General features: G+C 35.6%; 1 protein-coding gene and 1 pseudogene across 6 annotated transcripts in view; one reads left to right on the top strand and one right to left on the bottom strand.

The window, feature by feature from the left end:
- Window positions 1-16353, bottom strand: part of KIF6 (kinesin family member 6) — a 166227-nt gene that overhangs the window by 48587 nt on the left and 101287 nt on the right. For all 6 annotated transcript variants that reach the window (XR_011738272.1, XR_011738273.1, XR_011738274.1 and 3 more), the window contains exons 14-15: window positions 11935-12037; window positions 6395-6450 (exon numbers count right to left, since the gene is read on the bottom strand). Coding sequence is in view for 3 of the 6 variants with exons in the window: in XM_065833155.2 (XP_065689227.2) it covers window positions 6395-6450; window positions 11935-12037 (159 nt within the window). In the remaining 3 variants the exon portion in view is untranslated. The remainder of the gene's footprint in view (window positions 1-6394; window positions 6451-11934; window positions 12038-16353) is intronic.
- Window positions 1780-5619, top strand: LOC136099268 (adenylosuccinate lyase pseudogene; annotated as a pseudogene).

Below are 16353 nucleotides of genomic sequence, written 5' to 3'. Positions count from 1 at the left end.
CCAGTAAGCTAATGTCTCTGACTCAGAACATTTATGTTAATATAAAATCAATAGATAATACTACCAATACTATTGATCTTTAAGAAAGTAACATTTTGATTAATTTTCTTTTCATATAGTAAATCATCACAACAGTTTCATTTCATTTAGCGTCAATGTGAAGCATGGGAATTTTCTTCAACAGAAAAATTCTATCCTTCCTAAGTACATATACTTCTTCAGCAAAAGTTTAAAAATGCTTTTTGCTGGTAAATTACTTCACTCAGTTCTTTCAGTCCATATAATTGTGGCCTAGAATATGCATCACATTCCTAATATTATCCTTGGGATTCTAGTTCTTAACTGACCTGTTTCCTTTCTCAATGTAATTTATTGCCTGTATGTGAAGCTAAAACCACATAGATGTACAATGCAGCCAACTGAGTGTTCTCAGGCCACCTCTGCCTGAGAAATATCACTTCCTCTTATTTCATTTCTTATCAATGCAAAAAGGTTGCTATCAGGTCCTTCATAAAGTTGTGCACAGGGAAAGAAAAACCTTGCACAAAATATTCTTACTTTGGAGTTTAAAAGTAGAGCTACTTGGCTTATCTCCATGGGGAGGTAGAGTCATCATAACAAAATATTTTTTATGTATACATACACGAAGTCTTGTACATAGAGAAAAAGGTGATTATAAATTCAGGTTTTACAATATGTAGGGTCTGATTAGGTTTTACATCTAACTTTGCATTCACAGAAATAGCAGTGTGAGGTACAAGACAGTGAATCAGAATCAATGTTATCCTTGAGCACTGCAATGTCTTGTCCCCACTCTCCAGTCCTCTTCATTTCAGTGTAGCACTCCATTAACCGTGATACATAAGGTCAATCATTTGAATAATTTGCAAGCAAATTAAAGGAAGACTTTTCAATAACCTTGCTTTGCAATAGTAGGACTTGCCATCACTGAAGAGTAAAATTTGCTTTGGTATCCTATGATCTTGTACACTAAAATCAAAGCTTGAAATGAGGCAGAGCAGTGCAACATCTCAGCATTCCTGTGGGTATAGCTGCATCATCAGCATCACATGCACATAATCCACCCACTTACCCTTTTTCATTCCAAGAGTGCCTGTTTCCTCACACAGTTATTACTCCCACATGAGTTTGCCCTTCCTCTCCCAGCTTCAATCATAATGTTAGCTGATTTCTGGACAGACTAAAAACAACAGCTGCTTCCCTTTGGGCATTAAATAGTGTTTAGTATGCTTTTTTTCCTTTAGGAAAAAATTAAATCTAATAGTGGTATAAATACCCAAAGTTGACAGCCATTTTAGGGATGAACTGGAAATCTTTACTAATCTTAAATGTGTTTAAGCCACAGCACATTCTTGTATATAGGCCACTTTTTTAGTCACTAAATTCTGAATGAATATATCTGTTTAATTTACACCAAAACCAGTATTTTTAATTCTCCCAACTCTAATTTGCTCTGTGATCAATGTCATAGCAGTTGGGCCTTTTTCTTATTCTTTAATGCTTTGCAGTTTGTTCAGATGTAGACTTCTTGCTGTCAGAATCCTTTCACAGAGAATGTTCTTAGTAATGGTGCAAAACTGCCTTGTTGATAACAGTATCCTGGAAACAAAGCTAAACCCGATAAGCAGAGAGGCTTTGACTGCAGAGGTGTTTGTTGTTTTGTTTTGTTTTGGTTTTTTGTCACCACTCAGCTCTGTTTTATTTGGAAATAAATTAAATTAATTTGATTTTCTCCAACTTGAGTCTGTTTTGCCCCTGATGGTAACTGGTAAGTGATGTCCCCATCTTTATCTTGACCCATGAGCTTTTTCTTCTTACTTTCTCCATCTGTTCTGATAAGTAAGGGGAGTAAGAGAGCAGCTGGTTAGTCACCTGGCAGCCAGCCAAGGTTGACCCATCACAATGTGCTCGCAACAATCATTCAGTTTTTTGCTAGAACAAATTCTGTATCTTCACTATTCTGAAATTAAATCCTTGGTTTCAGCATCAAATTACTTCACTATGTCTTTTTTCTGTAATACCAAAAGGATCTATAGTTCTTGTTAGAGACCCTAACTCTTTGGAAATTATACAATACAAAAACACTTGCAGTGACACAGCATGTTTTTTCACAATATATGTATATATATATATATTTAAGCTAGTGAAACACACATTTTAAAGTTTCTGAATGTTGGACTACGAAGGCAAAAATTTACTTGTACATCACTGCTGGCCCACTTTTCACTTCTCCTACTCTGGTTAGTGAGTTCTCATCAGTTCCCTGGCCTCTCAGTTATTTTTTTTCCCGTTGTACTCATGTTGTTTTTCTGTACTTCTCTTTTAAAGTCCAGTCCTTGGGTACGTTCTCCAGTCATGTGTAAACAATTCTGAATAGTTCACTCAAACCAATCCAGACATGTCTACATGTTCAAAGCCCATACTTCATCTCCCTGCCTTTTGATGGTGTATTTATGCAGTACCAGAAAAAGACAATTTTTATCCTACAATAAAATAGGAGACAACAGTGAAAAATAAGCATTATGAAAAATCTAAGACATACATATTATTTTCCACAAAAAAAAAAAAAAAAAAAAAGAAAAAAAAAAAAAATCTCTGCATTCTCTGCAGAGATATTAAACACAAATGGAGATAGAATCCAGGAATATGTGGTATAGTAGCAAAGAAGCATGCTAGCCACAGCATATCATTCATGATACTATAATCACTCTACACTTAAACTCCAGCTTACATCTAGACATTGTTTTCCTTAATCTTTTTATGCAAGCAATAACACTAGCGAAAGCCTTCCATGAAAATCTTACTGCAAATTCTTTTTCCAGTTTCAACTTCCTGATGTTTTTGAAATGCTAGTGTAATTGAGAAGTGGTTAGAGTATTTCGCGTACTTTTTACTGCAAAACACGAACATTTCCAAAGTCAGAAGGAAAGGTTATTTATGACATAAAAGTTACAGCCAGCTCTGTTGCTATCTCAAAATATGATCAGACTGCATGAAATGGGCACTAGGGCCTCTGTGGTGCATGGTTTTATACTATTAAGTGCAGCTTAGAAACAACAGAAACTGATATTGATGGGATCTGTTCTTGACTGTGCACAACAAGGCAGCCAGGACTGATTAAGGAAGCTGAAACAACAATAAAAGTAAATTAAAATCTATTTGCAGGCCGCAGATGACTCTTATTTCTCCTACCACATTTTCAGTAAAAATTTGGCAGGTTAGTAACCTTACTTAGCATCTATAATGGTCTTTTGAGTGTGTATGCTACAATGAGACAGATTTCGCTGAAAAATTGTTTCAAGCTGCTAAACTATAAAAACTAGTGTAATTGCATTGACTAAGTTAAATAAGCCAGAAAGTGTCCTACTGGATATAAGATTGAATAGTTTTTAGAGAGGTGCTAATAGGTAGATTAACAACTATGACAAAAAGAATGCTGGATAGGAGAAAAGGATCTATGAATAAAATGTAGCACTTATATTAACCAGAGTGCTAATTTTCACATGTATAAAGTTACACAGACAGAAATGAAGGAAGGACTGTAAAAGATGATCACTCTCAAGTTCAAAAACCATCCACAAAGTAGGATGCACAATCTGCATAGATCAGCATATGGATAGCTATAAAAGGATACATCATGGATGGAATCTCTTTCTTATACAGTAGGATTACAGTATGAACTAAATGAAACGACTGCTTTTCCATTTTACTACTGAATTAACAAAAGGGGGAGAATAATAAAAATAATTTTCAACTTGAGAACACTTTACTTGCAACTGCACTTTATAAACCTAAAGAAAACCAAAATGTGTAATTTTGTGCAATTTGTCTTAGAACTATGGAGACATTTCTAGTTTGATTCTTAAAGGTGCTTTGCAATATTCATGTGGACTACAAGCTATTATAAATTCCTATAGGAGGCATAAAAGCATTGTCAAGTTCAGCACACTACTACTAACTTTTCATACAGCTGATTGTTTTGTTCAATGGATCAGTTTGGTTTTTTAGGTTACATATACATATGAATATGCACTCAGATTTTTGTATCACTCATGTGCCTCAAATATGCTTCTGTTTCACTTCTAGCACTTAACCAAAACCAAATTTTAAACCAGATGCTTTTAATTGCAGCAAAATCTATACTCTGCCGCACTAGAGCGATCAGAAGTTTTGCCCAAGTTACTGGGGAAAAACCCACAGCAATTCAGTACAAACCAAGAATTTCTTATAGATTTTGCTGGGATCCATGGAGACAGAGTCTTGAGAGGCTACATCTACATTGCTGTGCTACATTTTTTTTCTGAGAGCTGCCATTGTAGACTGCTGCAAATCACAAGGAACTTATAGACCACACAAGTCCTGTCCTGACATGACACTACAAGAGGTACCTTCAGGACTGGCATATGTCCCACCACTTGTACTGTTCCTCACACCATCCAAACATTTGTTCTCCCCCTAAGACATTTGCAACAGCAATAAGGTAGCTGCTAGGCTCCTGTCTTCAAGTTGCAGCGGAACTGCAGAAGATGTGCTTGTGTGTGGCTTCACTGCTGGTGTTCAGTATGCCTGCTCCAAAATGGATTTCACCTTCAGCAAGAGAAAGAAGTTTAACACTCAGTGCTTTCTTTGGCTCTACTTCATTTAGGCCACAAAATTTCTTGGACTTATCAAAGAGTAAAATCGAGGAGAAAGAATTAGAGTAGGACAATATGGACTCCAAGATGGCAGCAGAAAAAAAGAGGTTGTATCCTGAAGTGGTGGCTCATGCACACCTGTGCACACCACTGCCCAAACACTGCAGGTGTTATTCACCTTGGAGGTGCTTCCTGTTGCTCAGAGAATAACATGCATTGTCCTCCAGAGTAACTTTAAACTGCTTTTCCAAGTTTACTAGGGCAAAAAGCCAGCTCAGCAGGATTTAAGTGAGCTTATATGGACACTGGACCAACTCATAGTTGCAAGATGGATATTAAAATTCCACTTGCATGGGCCAATCTGTTGATATCCATGCACAAGTTCTGTACTGACATTTATGTTCTGGCCAGTCTGAAGGAGACAAATGAACCTACTGAAAGAAGGCAGGTTGATTCAAGTGTCATGTCCTGCAGAAATAACCCAGTGTTCAGAAAACAGCTGCAGCAGAGCTCAGCACCTGATGCCTCTGGTTCTGGGTCACTACCAAACATCCTTTGTGCTGGGGCTTGAAAACACAGTGCCAACACGGCTGAGGCTTTCTGCATAGCTGACATAACTTTAAATATACTGCATAATATCTCTGAGGGACTTGTGGTGTACCCAAACGTGATTGGGAGGGGAATCTGGCAGTAGCTACCATTCATGACCACAGAGAATATAATCATGACTATGGTGAAAGTTCAGAGTACTTGTCAGGAGTTCCATGAGTTTTTTTGTCCTTTCCCAGAATCCAACTGCTCTTATAAGACAAAAAGTGATGATAATGACTTCACTGTCCATGTCTGTGCTGATGCCACCGAAAGAGGAAAGAGAGAGAAACTAAGAGCAAGGTCTACACCACTGGACCTGGGTGCCAGATTACATTTAAATCTAGTCCCTCACAGCCTGTATCTGGAAGCTTGAAGAGACTTGTGTCACCTGAATGTGTGCATACAGAAAAACATGGACCTGGTCTCCAAGGAATTCAGCAGCAGAGGACAAAACTGTGTTTTGCATCTGAGCTTAGACAGCAAATTTTTAGAAAATGAGCTACAGACTTGGGAGCGACAGGACTCAGAATTCAACCAGGGACATATCAAAGGCTGCTAGGAAGATCAGATAAGACCTAGCTTGGGGTTTAATGTATCTATAGGTGGTTTTTGGCTTTGAACAATCTGAAACCAGAAGCCAAGCATATGCTGTTGAAACCCTAAAGCAAAAAAATGACCATAAAACTCAGAAAACTGAGACACTCCTCAAAATTGCTCTAATTAATCTGCCCAAATGAGGTGCAGAGGGGTAATTTAACAATGAAATCTCCATTTATCAGAAGCTATATAAATTAATAGATAAATACAATGTTTAATCTATAAATATTATGATTTGAAACGATAGCTTTGGATTTTTTTATCTCAAAATAAAATTCATAAAATCCAATGTTAATACATTAACTTCTTTTGATAAATTTCAGACAACCTGTCAAGTAAGAAAGGGAGCTGTTTTTCACATTACAGTATTTGAAATAATAACAAAATTGTACATAAAATTATTACTGCTTTCATCAGCTAATTATTTACCTCATTGTAAATCTTAGTAATGTATTTACTCTTGTTTTTAAGAAACTAGAATCTATTCCAATATCCTCTGAATGCTGTGATTTCATCAGCTAAAAGGTAAAATGAAGCTAAAATGTACTCACTTATTTTATTTCTCACTTTATTTAATTTTTCTCCAAGGCATTTAGCTTCAGCAAACCTGTCAATGCAAGCATAATGACACAGAATTATTCTAAAGAACAACTAGTTAAGCTAGTTCTTCCCAATAAAATACAGAATTAGTCAGGTCTACTTTCTGATTTGTAAGTAGAACTAGTTGGAAATGATTTTCCATCAGAAAAGATTGTCCAATATAAAAGAAATCATGCAACACATAGGTTTACTAGACAGACAAAACAAATGTATTTAACTTTCTAATTTAAAAAATTGTGTGATTTCAGTTATAACAATTGGATTTGCTTAAATATTCATTCATATTACACTGCAATATTAATTTTAACATGCTACATTACTAGCAATGTTTTAACATTCAGTTATATAAAAGAAAAAATCCCAAGCAAAGTCAAAACAAAATATTTGAAAGTATTAGACCTTCTGCTCACCAGGAATTCTCAAATTTCAGCCTCTAATTTGCATATTGCTGACGATCGTTGTTTGTGCTGAGTGAAAATGTGCAGCCCAGTCACTAAGAAACCTCTCAAACAGAAATATGAGAAAGTGTGACAAAACCATATTATTTTATTCTTCTGCAGATTGTCCTTATGTGAATGCAGACTTTCAGATGATATTCAACTACTGCTCAAATACTGATACAAGCCCAAGCCAGTCACATAGATACATGCAAATAGCAAGCAAGAAGCAGGTTGAGAAGGATGGAAACAAATCAATGAACCAGGCTTTGGAAACTTTCTTTTTGCAATAAGCAAACGGCTCGACCTCAAATAAGAAATGGAAATCAGGAAATGGGAAATGTCCACCAGGTATGTTTCTAAATTGATCCACTGACCACTTCCTCATTATATTCAAATAACCAAATCTTCACATGGTATTTAAAATATTCTAATGATCAGAAGTTTATTTTCTAGGTTGCAACATGGTGTTGCAGTGATGCTCACCTCAGTGTTATTTAGCATCCTGCTCACTGTGTCTTGCTCTTTAGGAATGGTGTCATATCTACGCATAGCGTTAAGAAACAGCTGCCTACAGAGCCTTACAAATTCACTTATATTCTCCATATTCCCTACAGTTGACTATAACTTGATGCCTTCTCCTTTTGTGCTTTTTTCTGCCAGTTTTCTAATCTTACAGAGCAGTTATTGTCATAATTATTCTCTTACACTTATTTAACTTAGTACTGTATAAAACTGTTCAGGACAAATGGCATACATGTTGGGCTTTCAAATGCCAAGTATATTCTACTGTAAAAATAATGACAATCAAGTCAATGTACAATGGCAAAGTCTGAACAGTCTTTGAGAGAACTGAGGCTTGTTCAAATAAATATTCATTGTCATAGTCTAAATAGTTGTAGTTTAAAATGTAGAAGGATGATTTGCTGCACTGTGATATTTGTTGTAGGACATTAGGCTTGACATGAAATTCTGAATTGTTACTTGGATGTGCAGAAGTCAAACCTTGCTGAATGTGGAGAAAGAACTGTAATGCTTAACTGTTAAGCAAGCCTTCAGTTGATCTGGAATAGTCTTGGTCTAACCAAAGTAACCAAGGAAATCCACAAATTGTATTTCTCGCTCCCTTAAATAATGGCAAAAGAGAATAAAGAAATACAACTTTCCCCAGGGAGATGGGGTTTGGAAAATTGCCCCTTCTCAATTAGTCCATTTCTCTGTAAAACTGGAAGAAGACAGAATTTCAGGTGACCACATTCATATCTGCTCATGAACATTTGCTTTCAAGGCTGAATTCAACATGGCCAAATGGCTGAAGCTGGAGGGTTCCTCAGCACTTGCTGTTTCTTACATAAGAAAAGCAGAAGCTTTTGAAACATCTGTGAGACTTTTATATAAGCTTTTTCCACTGGTGGTGACTTAGAGCACCCAAGAAGACCTTGAAGACTGTGTAAAGATCAAAGGGAAACATTCTGAAGTGCCTCTCTCTTTCTCTTAGCTCCCAGGAGGCAAATCACTTAGGAATTCCTAAGGCAAATCTCCTGTTGACTATTGACTCTGATTCCTGTTCACAGAGAGATTTAGCTGGACAAGTTGAAGTCAGCTATCTATCCAGCCCTTATTCACAAGTTACTGCCAATAGTGGAATGGGCCATGCATCTGTTTCTCAAACAGCACAGTTTATAAACTGGCACAATAACATAAACTGAAATTTGGCATTAATTTATGACAGTCCAACAACTTCCATCTGTGACTATGAATCACAGTCAAACAAAATAAACCAGATAAAGGCGTAAGATTTGACTCTAATATTAAAAGGGAAAAGGCTATTTCTGATACTGCTTTAATAAAAAGGTGATATTATGTAGCATAAAGGTGATATTGCTATGAACGGTGATGAGTGAATAATTACATTGTTAGCTGAAAAGCGTACATATATATTTTACATGGAGACTATTCCATAGAAATGCTGAAGTTGCCAAATCATGGCTTCTATTACTTATTATACAAGATAAATATTCCATGATAAAACTCCAAAGTGAATTTAGCCACTAAATTTAGTGGAACAAGCTTTTTTTTGCAAAGATTTTGCTCTTTAAATGAAAATGTTATAAATTAAAAAATCAACATATTGAAAAACAAATCTCTAACTCATAATGTGAACCAAGAAATACTCAGAGGCTGTCTAATGAGAGAATGGAGACTTTTAGTGAATTAAATGAATATCCGCTCATTTTTAATTATTAGAAATTACAACAACAAGTGACCTAACTGAAACTCATCCTTTCCATGGAACTCATCCATAGGTACTGAAAAAACAATTTAACTGCCAACCAGCTGAAGCACAGAAAGCAAGGAAAGAAGAAAGTGGAAAAAATTAATGGAGAACAACAAAATGGAAACTAGCTTTACATCACATCTACCTCAGTAGAATTTTACTACTGGAAATATTGACTAGGATGGGATTTAAAAGCTTTGTGCAATATGCAATATTATGTTGGAGTGGCTCAGCTGGAAGATTTCTTTGTAGCGTATTTCACCACAAAATGAGATTAATTTTTCTCCTCCTCAGACAAACAATGCTAAGAGAACATGGTCACAATCAGAAGCAGGATATTATTAAGTTCTCTGGAGTTCAAGGATAGATAGTCCAAGTTGCAGAAATCTGATTCTCTCTGGGCATTAACACAGTTTTGTTTTGTTTTGTTTTTAAGTGGGGCAGCCATTATTAACATACAGAAGAAAAATGAAAAAGAATTGGTTCACATTACCTGCAAACTAAGCTTTAGAAGATCACCTTTCCTATCTTACAAAGCCACTTCCCATAGGAAACTGTCCTACAATAATAGCTTGAATCTATTGTCTTTCATTTGAACAGTAAGTCGGTAAATGAGCTTCAGAGAGAAGTTATGCTTAACTACTTATCAAATCCAGAGTTGGTACTGAGTTACAGTACTGAGCTGCTGCCCCTGTACAGACCTCTGAAGTAGTAGGTGAAAAGCTTATGTTAAAAACAATATTTCTTTTGTATATTTTTTTAACAAGAGAAATGTTTTTCAAGATTTGATTGTTTGTACACAGGTAGTTAAAAAAAAAAAAGTAGACTGTATATGTATGACCATATATATTCAATCTATATGAATAATTTCACAGCCCAAGCAACAGTCGCGACCTTCACAGTCAAACTTCCAACTATGCTCAGTCACAGTTCACCATTCAATTAATATGAGAATGATATAATTAGCAAACCAAGAAAATCTAGCGAAAATAGCCAACGGAAAAACTAAGACAGCTAAAAATAAGTAATTTGTGAATCAAATATTGTTTGTGGTATTACATAAGTGGTTATGAAACTACAAACAAAATTATTAACATAAGAGGCCTACGTATAAATGGAAGTTATGGTAACCTTTAAACATGTGGTGTCCACACACTTCTTCCTGTGCAATTTGAACACTGGCTGGGTAACAGAGCTTTTGTGTAAATGCTAGTTCAGCAGCTGCGTTTCAAATTACAGACTGGACTTGATATAAATCCATTTTGATGAACACTGTAAACTTGGAGCTATAGCCACCATGCTATAAATGACTGCAAATGGGGGGGGAAAACTGTGTTGGTCCGCGGTGTCAGCCTTCACATTTGCACTGATTTCCGTAATCAGCTGATGCAATATTAGAGAGGGGTTTCTCAAAGCATTAGCATGAATCTCTTTGTCCTTTAGGGAAAGCAAATCTGATGTCAAACTTTGTGGGTTCTGCCCATCTCTATTACACGTTCTGAAACCAGAAAGAAATAACAGTTTGCTTCATAGTAATAACAAACAGAGAAAATATGGAAGAATGATAATTAACTAGAGGAAATCCAGGGCATGGCTCGGAACTGTATTGCTCCCATTATCATGCTGTGACCATGAAGTGTTCTGCTCAACAGACAGCAGTGCCAGAAATGATTGCAGTGTATTCGTTTATACAGTCATGGCGCAGTGATGCAGCATGATCTGACATATTGTTCAGAAGAAAGGCATTGCTAAACCTCCAATTTCCATGGATAAATTCTAACATACATCTAATACCTTGGCAATTTATGTCCCTGTGGAGTTGTAGACCCAGGAATAAAGTCAGCCACCTCAGAAAAGTGATAAATAGTAGGATCTTTAATAAGTTGCAGAGATATAGAGAATATTTCTTGCCCTGAAAACAACGTCTTTCATGTCTATTAAGTGGGAAAATACTGTTAAGAAAACAGAAGAAAGCCGGAGAAACCTGGAGAAGGAGAAAACACCAGGACAACAAAGAAGAAAAAACAAACAAACAAACAAACCAACCCTTGTGTTTCTCTTGCAGTACAAGGAGGGTTAGCACTTGAAAAACTGACACTGAAGCAGTACTGTTATCCAATCAACAAGAACAAGCGTTGGTGGATTAATTTCTGAGATGTTCAAAATCTGATTTTTGAAAATTTGTGTTTTCAATGTTTTACCATTCTCACCGTCTTCACTTGAAGACTTTGAAGTGTTTTGCCAACATGAACAATAAATGTGGAAGAGGAAACTATTATTTCTGTTTTTGAGTGCAAAACTGGCAGAGAGAGAGGCTAAAATCACTTGACAAACAAGTTAGGAACAACAGACAAAAGCATATGTTAAACATCTCCTGGCTCACTGTCCAACTCAGTGCTGAAGCCAGCAAAGCATTTTTGACAATGGAAATTGCAGTAATTGATTCAGTCACATGGATCTTACTTCCTTTACATAATTCATGATCATGAATGCCATTTACCACATTGCTTCAACATGGCTATGAAGATAAGATGAATTAAACCACAGGAAAGAGGCACTGATTCTTCATGCTACTTTCATAGTCTATCCAGACTTTTATTCTGCCACCACTCAATGTCTTCTGAATATGAAATATCCTCAACAAGAAAAGGTGAATTTTCTATACCAATTTCTCAACAGAAGCTTGGGATGTCTGGTGTAAAGTTATGTCTTCCTACTCAGATTATAATGAAATCCTGGATGTCTGCCTCCAGCTGTACCTTGCTGTGACACTCACCTCTGTTTTAGAAGCTCTTTGTTGTCCTCAATGGCTATACTGTCACCATGGTCCTGCTTGAAAACTTCAAAAGCTTCCTGACATCCAAGTGACATCTTTCCTCCTACCCCAAGGGGAAAAAAAAAAAAAAAAAGAAAAAAAAAAAAAGAAAATAAAAGGTAACTACTTCAGAGTCACCAAAAGACAGACATTTTACATTTATTTAACTCCTATTTAGACAAATACAGCAAGTCAGCCCAGGAGTCTTAAAGCACCCAAAGATTAGTTCAGTGTTCCACCAACACAAAAGCATTTTTGACAAACGAGTTCTCTTATCTGAAAAATTAAGTTTGTTTCACTTCTCTGAAGTCTGAATGTTTGAGCTGTGAAATTTCTCAATGTTCATAAGTAAAACAACCTCAAAAAGTAAAACCAAACTTCAAAAACTAAAAATATGTGAAATATTCTTAAGCACGAGCCAGAGGTATTTTAACAACAGCAAACAGCTATTTGCTTCTGTAATTTCATCCCTGTTTCATATTAGCTCCTAAACATACCTTGAATATTTTCAGTATTCTTGGAAGAAAAAAAAAAACCCAACAGTTTATTTTATTTATGCATATGTTTTATCCCCCTTAGTGAATGTTTTTAATCCCCTTTTAAGTGAAGCAGGTACTGCACCTATAAAAATGGTAGGTTCCTGCCTTTAGTATTTTCAACATGGTATTAATTTCCTTTGATGTGCCAGAAGGTCAAGACCTATTTGACCTTCAAATCTTATAAAAAAATCACTACAGAAAAGTATTACAGTCTGCATTATTTATCAGTTCTCATTGCTAGATGATCTACAGATCAAAGTAAGAAATCATGCATCTGTATTATCATTAACAAAAAAATCTAAAGGCTTAAGAATGAAAGGTTACAGCAGCATCTGTATTATCATGAGTACATATATGCCAATAAATAAGCAAGAAAAGAGAAAGAATAAGACTTGTACTTGAATAAATTACAGTAATGAAGATAGTTCAGGAGCAGAAAGAGGGAGGAATCTCACACTCAAACTGTGTAAAAAATGCAAAATAGCTCCACCTCTAATTCAACCTCATGGCTGTAACTCAAACCTCAGAACGGTATTCCATAAATGGGATTTTTTTTTTCCCCTACTGTCTTTCTCCTGTCCTATTCACAAGCCTTCCCTCATGCTTCAGCACTATTGAGACCCCCAAACTCATTGTGCACAAGAGCTGTAATATAAAGTTTCCCAGGAGTTCTGCTGCGCAAGAGTTTTCTATATGTTTTGTGTCTATGGACCAGTATTACCAATAAGATATGTATGCATGTATGTCAATTATTTTCTGGGCTACCTGCTTTGCAATTTTGGTGTAAGTGGGGATGATACATTAAGAAAACATACCTACACAGTTTGGGAAATGCAGTACTGGGATGCTGCACCTTGGGGTCCAGCTCCATAAGCTGCATTTTATAGTCAATCCAAATGTGTTCTGCTGCCCCTCATCCTACTTGTAATATCAGGGTTACTCCCCACTGATTTCAGTGAGATTTCTGTGATGTAAGATACTGTTTACACTGAAGGCTGGAAACAAAAATTAGCATTCAGGGTTCAATAATCAGTAAAAGTTTAGTAAACTTTATTCAAAATACAGTAGAAAAAATTGCCCTCTGTTTCAGTCAAAAGAATCAGCACATCTGTTACTAATTTAACAATTTTTAGTTGAAAATAGAACCACCAGGAATGTTTGAATGGCAAAGCACACAGAAATACTCCACCCTTTTTGAATAAGAAAATTAAAATAAAAAATACAGTGCAGTCTTTACTGTTGTGTGATCCAAAACAGCAAGAGGATTTAGGAAAAATATATTTTTCTGTGATGATGACCTGAGAAAATAATGTTCATGTTTCATGCTTTCCTTGAAGAAAAAAAGGCAGTTTTGCAAGCAGAGTTTTATAGCACATTCATCCCATCACTAGAACTAAATTTAATATGCAGCCTGAATTGACCTGCTAGAATTGCTTTTTTTGCAGAAAAAGTTTGTATTAAGTGCAGAATCCTGAACAAAATTAATGACTGAGCCTAAAATAAACATTGAAACATCCTTTCTCATATTTACACTGCAATGTAAAGAATTTAACCCTTCTGACAATGTGTTGCCTTTGAGAGCAGAAGCAATGAAAGTAGAAGCAGGTTTAGAAAACAAAACTATTATAATGATCATTGCTTCTGCCTGGCAGAAATCAAAGGTAAAATTAAAGGTAATCTGATAATAATTTTCCAGTGCTACATTAAGAGGCAGCAGATTTGTATAGCCAAACAAAGCACACAAAAATAGATCCCCAGAACTCCTAGGAAGGGGAAAAATTCTGGTTTATACAATTCCTTTTAAGAAAATACAAAAATACATGGAATAGTAAACAACTGCATTCTGAAAATGGTATCTGAGGAAAAGAGCTTAAAAAGGACCATTAAGATTTTATCTCAGCATAATATAAGCATAAACCAGGTACAGAAGCATGTTGCAGCCTCTGGGAGATGTTCAGGATAATAATAAGGGAATTCTTCATAAAAGACTGCAAAAAACATGGAGTGGTTGTGTTTTCATTCTGCTCAGTAATAAAAATTATTCCTACTCCATGCTTGATGTTATATCTTCAATCATGCTGTTTATATTTCTTTAAACAATCTATAATTCCATAAAATAGCTTCACCTTCTTTTAAATGGTGTCCAAGTGGAAAGGTGCACTAACATTAGTGGCACAAAGTTTCACCTGGGCCCAATTCAAATAAATAAGCGATATGTTCCTTTACAACAAGGTGCTATTGAATTTCTATTTTTCTCTAGCTATAAATTGAAACCTATGTATAGGAAAATATACATGATATGAATAAAAGAAGAATTGAGAGAAGCAACCATTGATGATGACAAATTTTGGCAAGGTAGTCAAACAGTCCAGTGAAAACTGCTAGACTTCTAAAAAACAATTCCTTTTTCAGGCCAAACAATTTCTCCTCTCCTTCAATACTGTGGCATAGCATCATGAAATAAATAGTTGAAAATACTTATCTAAGGAAGAATGATCATATCCTACAGGATGAGGACAAGGAAACACATGTAATCAAGTCATTATAATGTGAACTGGAATAATCATTGTCATAAAAATAACTCAGATCATTGGAAAAAGCATTTCTTGCAATCACATTCATGAAACACTAGTTCACAGGGTTGCACTAAAAAGTGACAAACTTTGTATCGACTTAATTTTAATTATACCTTTCCTGTTAGGTTGTGTAAATTTGCTTTAATGGTAGAACACAAATATGCCCAACTCATGATGCAAAATTTACAGCAAAGTCATTATTATTTACAGCAAATTTGAACAGCTGAAATTTTGGGAAAATTCAGGTTTGGTGCACATCCTGAAGTCAAATGTTTAATAATGCTCTTATTGAAAGTTTGATTTCAGTCTGCACTCCTATCCAGTGCCTCTCACTCACTTTCATATTAAAAGAAATTTTCAGTTTGATAAGCTCCTCTCATACAATGTGCAAATTACAACTATCCCACTGAATGTGGATAAATCAGAAAGAAGGAGGAGAATGATGGCTCACAAGCTCTGAACTAGAGCAACAAGATCTGAAATGACCAAGAAATAGAAAGCTCGCTGTAATATCAATCATAGGCTAAACTCTTGAAATTGAGAATATTTCAAAATACATTGAGCAAAAATGTAATAAGGCTTTTGGATGTGGCTGATTACTTTTTGAGGTGACATGAAAAGATCAAAGCAATTCCAAGACTCAGTTGTATGTCTACAGAAGGCTGCATATCAGCGAAACCCTTGGCAGATATCATGCATCCTATTCTATCACTAAGTAAATTAGAGAAAATTTATCCTGTGCCATTACATAACCAAATGCTATTTATAGCCATCCTAAACAACAATTGTTTAGATCCTCACAAACTTTAATTAGGAAAGTAAGTTAAAGAAACTTGTAGGGCATAGTGTGGCACTGATTGCTCAACTGCCAGCAGAGAAATTATAGGGCTGAATGCTATTTTTGAGTTAAATAGTATCCACTGGGATTACTGAATGACTGTATCTGAGTAGGTAAGAGCATGCAAGTGTATAAACTTAGACCTTATTTTGTTGCCAGAAGTGATCAAACATGGTTGTACATTTTTAAATGACCATGCTCATTTTTAAATGTTTCCAACACCCAAAAATCCCATTGCAGCTTGCTGTAGTGATATCAGTTTATAAATACTGGATGATTTTTTAAGGATTTTATTTCAGCATTTTTAAAATAAAGATTTCAAGAATGCTCAAACTGGAAATGGCACTTACAGAGTGCTGAGTCTGGCCACCTTCTTTTTTTTTGTTGTTATTGGTTTGTTGAAAAAGAGTTTATTGCTCAGAGGGAG

The sequence above is a fragment of the Patagioenas fasciata genome, chromosome 3, assembly GCF_037038585.1.
Source record: "Patagioenas fasciata isolate bPatFas1 chromosome 3, bPatFas1.hap1, whole genome shotgun sequence".
NCBI lineage: Eukaryota > Metazoa > Chordata > Aves > Columbiformes > Columbidae > Patagioenas > Patagioenas fasciata.
Note: the sequence above shows the minus strand (reverse complement) of the source record. Positions and strands in the feature narration are given on the sequence as shown.